This window comes from Amphimedon queenslandica, unplaced genomic scaffold (genome assembly GCF_000090795.2).
Source record: "Amphimedon queenslandica unplaced genomic scaffold, v1.1 AMPQUscaffold_13522, whole genome shotgun sequence".
NCBI classification, from domain to species: domain Eukaryota; kingdom Metazoa; phylum Porifera; class Demospongiae; order Haplosclerida; family Niphatidae; genus Amphimedon; species Amphimedon queenslandica.
This window is the reverse complement of record NW_003546242.1, coordinates 1,781,443-1,785,463: the sequence shown is the minus strand read 5'-3', so window position 1 is coordinate 1,785,463 and position 4,021 is coordinate 1,781,443. Positions and strand designations below refer to the sequence as shown.

General features: G+C 34.0%; 1 protein-coding gene, 1 long non-coding RNA gene and 1 pseudogene across 2 annotated transcripts in view; 1 reads left to right on the top strand and 2 right to left on the bottom strand.

Annotated features, from left to right (window-relative positions):
- On the top strand, window positions 1-2,683 carry LOC100641742 (selenide, water dikinase-like; annotated as a pseudogene).
- LOC109586136 (uncharacterized) lies at window positions 577-1,160 on the bottom strand. Its single transcript, XR_002186848.1, has 2 exons — window positions 964-1,160; window positions 577-919 (listed from the first exon to the last, which is right to left on the bottom strand). It is a non-coding gene; the product is annotated as an uncharacterized LOC109586136 (long non-coding RNA).
- The window catches only part of LOC109580224 (uncharacterized), an 8,020-nt gene continuing 6,678 nt past the window's right edge, over window positions 2,680-4,021 (bottom strand). Inside the window, exon 8 of the mRNA XM_019993187.1 lies at window positions 2,680-2,719. Within this exon, the coding sequence (XP_019848746.1) occupies window positions 2,680-2,719 (40 nt within the window). The remainder of the gene's footprint in view (window positions 2,720-4,021) is intronic.

Here is a 4,021-nt window from a genome sequence, read left to right as displayed (position 1 = left end):
TTTCTGCAGAGGAAAATTGCTTGTGCTAATGTATTGAGTGACCTTTATGCTGTGGGAGTTGAATATTGTGACAATATGCTAATGCTGTTAGGTGTTACTAGTCAACTATCAAAAAAGGAGAAAGATGTTGTGATTTCATATGTGTACTTGTAGATTTATGCATTGAAGCAGGCACAAGTTGTAATGGAGGTCAGACAGTTATTAATCCATGGTTTATTATTGGTGGGGTAGCATCTGCCATTACCATGAGAGAAAAGTTTATAATGTAAGTGTTGACCTTGTCCAATTGTGTAAATGATATTTCCATTTTAGGCCTGATCAAGCAGTTGCTGCTGGTGATGTGCTTGTTCTGACTAAACCATTAGGAACTTAGATTGCCGCTGTAAATGCTCATCAGTGGATAGAAACAGTATGTGATATACTTTATTGTATCATGGGAAGCCATAAGATGAAAGGCACCGCGTTGGGTTTATATCTGGTAGACGATCACTTCCGGTGCAATATACATATTTACCAGGATGTGACATAGCTATGATTAAAGGCACCAACAGTGCAATATATATATTTCACCGGAAGTAATGCTTGGCTTGTTCAGTTGTGATAACAATGATAACAAAAGGTCATTTGTAAAACAGCAAAATATGTTATTAATAAAAGATTTTGTAAATAAACTGATATAATAGTAGTCTTTATTTCTGCAAAGATTGATTGAATTGCATGCCCATTATATTCCAGAATGATTTCAGTCTTTGCGACGACCTTTTATCAACAAGTGTAGCTCCTACAAGTCAATTTGAGATGAATTCTGTACCTCTAGAAACATCTAAAGAGTATTCTTTACTGCTAGTAACATTTTTACCACCACACCGCCATTGAGTAAGTACCTTCATATCTTTATTAGTGTCCAAGGGTTCAAAACCTGTACTAATTTCTTCCATTTCATCAGCACTAATGAAGGCTAACCTTTATTGAGCGCTTTACACATTTTCATTCGCTTCTTTTGCTGCTTTTTCTTGTGGTTCTCCTTCTCCTTCAGCCATATTGGTCCCTTACAGTTGTACCACGTGCTACTGAGCATGCGCATAACCTTTCCTTCTTATGGCTTCCCATTATACAAGCCATATAGAACATGACCTTTTCCTCGTCGGTGTATCAGATATACACTCAAATGATATTCATAATCCCTCGGGCTACACCCTCGGGATTATGAATATCATTTTTGTGTATATCTGATACACCACTCAGGGTCATGTTCTATATATTACTAATTTGTGTGCTCGTGTACATGTATTATAGCAACAATGGGAAGAATTCGAAAGCCTTGTTACCAAAGAACAAAGTAATGCATAGGAATACACTACTTGTATGCATAATTTATTTTAATTTTAGTTAAATCAGCTTACCTTGCTGCTATATACTCAATGGCTAGATTAAATAAAACTGGAGCAAAATTGATGCACAGGTATGGTAAGTTTTGATAGCCATGTATTTTCAAAAGTAATATTTGCAATTTTGGCACATTTTTGTATGTTGCAAATTAATTTTGCATTGTTCCTTGTATGTTGTTGATTTTGTTCCATGTTTCATTACTTCATTAGGCATAAACTGATGTGTAGTATAATATACTTTCACTCGTACATGTCTATAAATATTGAATTTGATAGTGATTATGTGCACACTAAGATAGCTCCTATGTACTGTAACATTTGAATTGAATAATGACTTTTACTTTTTGTAACAGGAGCTCATGGTGCTACTGATGTACTGATGTCAATTTCATTTGTTATTCATTCTCTTCCAAGTAAGTTAAATGCCATTAGTACTGGAGCATAATTAGGGCATTAATTGACACTCGCAATTAAACAAAATGCAACCACCAACAAAAATACATGTACATGTAATATGCATCTATTAGGCTTGAGCTTTCTACTAATGCTATAGTTATATGTTTTCTACTCAACATAAAAGCATGTACATGTATGTGCATATTTATCAGAAATAAATTTATAAAATTGAATAATCTTTTCTAGTAATTTTTATGCCCTCTACTATATTTTTGAGCAATTTTTAAAACTCACTGACAAGAATCACTATGCTAGAATTCTGTGAGAAGCCCTGATGTAATAGTTCAATCATTAATCTTGAGTAGCCTATACTGATTCATCCACATCTTTGTTTATGAACCTGGTTGCATTTACAAGCACATGTACATGTATGTTGTTGATTTGTATATTTACTTTAGTATTGGATCATATGGATGTGGTTGCCTTGAAAGCTGCAGATAATGGTCTGAACTTCAAACTAAGAGAAGGATTCTCAGCAGAAACTTCAGGTAAAGCTCTAGAATGTAGATAAATATTGCTGCTAATTACTCAATAGGTGGTCTAGTTGTTATACTTTCAAAAGATCAAGTTAAATTGTTTTGTAAAGAAATTGAAGTAAACCAAATCTTTTATTTATTGTTTCAAACCATAAATTTATCATTAGGAAATTGATAAAGTCCAAGCATGGATCATTGGAGATGTTATACCTGGCAGTAGAGAAGCCTCCATTTCACCAGATATGAAAGTTATTAATGTACTGCACAATAACACTCTCTAAAGATTGTAATGAAGCTATTCAAATTATTACATGCATGTCTCTTGTACATGTGCTTTGATGTGAAGTTTTGTGGCTAAATCAATCACACTGGTGCTGCAAAACAGATGTTTCAGCAAAGCTACATGTATAAGACTAAATATTTTATTGAATCTTGTTGTTAACTATCATGCTTATCAGTTTTGTTTTTAATACAATAATATTCTCAAATTATGTGCTGTGCATTGAGCATAATTATGCTTACAAGTATCTACACTGACTCATCAATTAAATCTAAATTTAGACCATAGAGAAGATTTTACCTGTAGATCAACCCAAGCCTAGATCTAGTCAGAATTTGATACATTGATCACTAAAATAAACCTACCATTTTGCACTATTATACAGATGCTCAATAACACATGGAGCTCAAAATTTGGGCCAAGACTATGTACTATTTGAAGTAGAGTACTTCGTGCCTACATGTACAATGCTCTTACTTAATTTTCAGCTGTTTCCAATCAAAACCACATTTGTCAGAAATGGCTAAAAGAGAAATCCTTTTTTTATTACTTAAATGTGATTTCTTTATCCTCCCTCTCTGTACATGCATATGTACACATGCATCTCTCTCTTATCAAAAATGTAATAAAAATTTGAGGCCATTTTTGGGAAAAGATTGGATAGTACAAGGAAAATTAATTTTGAGAAATTTGCTGCTTTTTAAGGCTGTGACCAAAAATTTGAGCTTGGAATCAGCTGATGATGCTGGTGGCTTGGAAACAGTTATGATACTAGCAAGAACAGTAATAGTGATGCTGTGGGTTGATGTGGGGTTAGTTAATTGAGCAAGGGAACTATAATAATCATTTAGTTCTATATAAAATGATGCTACTACATGTACATGTTTGTACTTTGTGAAAAGGCACAATAAATTATATTCACAAGACATGAAGCTGTAAAATTAAATAGACTATTTATTGTCCAGTTGAAGTATCAGTCTAATTATAGTGACTAGGCTAGCTGGACTACTTACTCCACATGATTGACAAGACTGCCAGCTGATAACTGTACTAAATGTGGCTTGACGGAGCCATGAGGCAAATGTTTGATACACTGAGCTTCTGGTCAACAAGAACACAAAAAGTACTTATTATTATTATTTGTTATTATTATTATTATTATTGTATATTATTATTTTCTAAAATTCTTTGTTATTTCTATTATGGTTCAGACTACCTAGGCGCTGCCCACAGCACAGCTGGTAAAACATTCACACTGTTACACTGTCCAGTTGAGTGGATCAATGAACCAAATATTAAACCATTAGTAGTCAAAACCATCGACGACCTGGTATCAGCTCAACTACCTAACTACCAGGAGGTGCTGGAGTCGCCTCTGTCGGTGGAGCAGTAACTACTTCCTGCTCAATCCCTACTTCAGT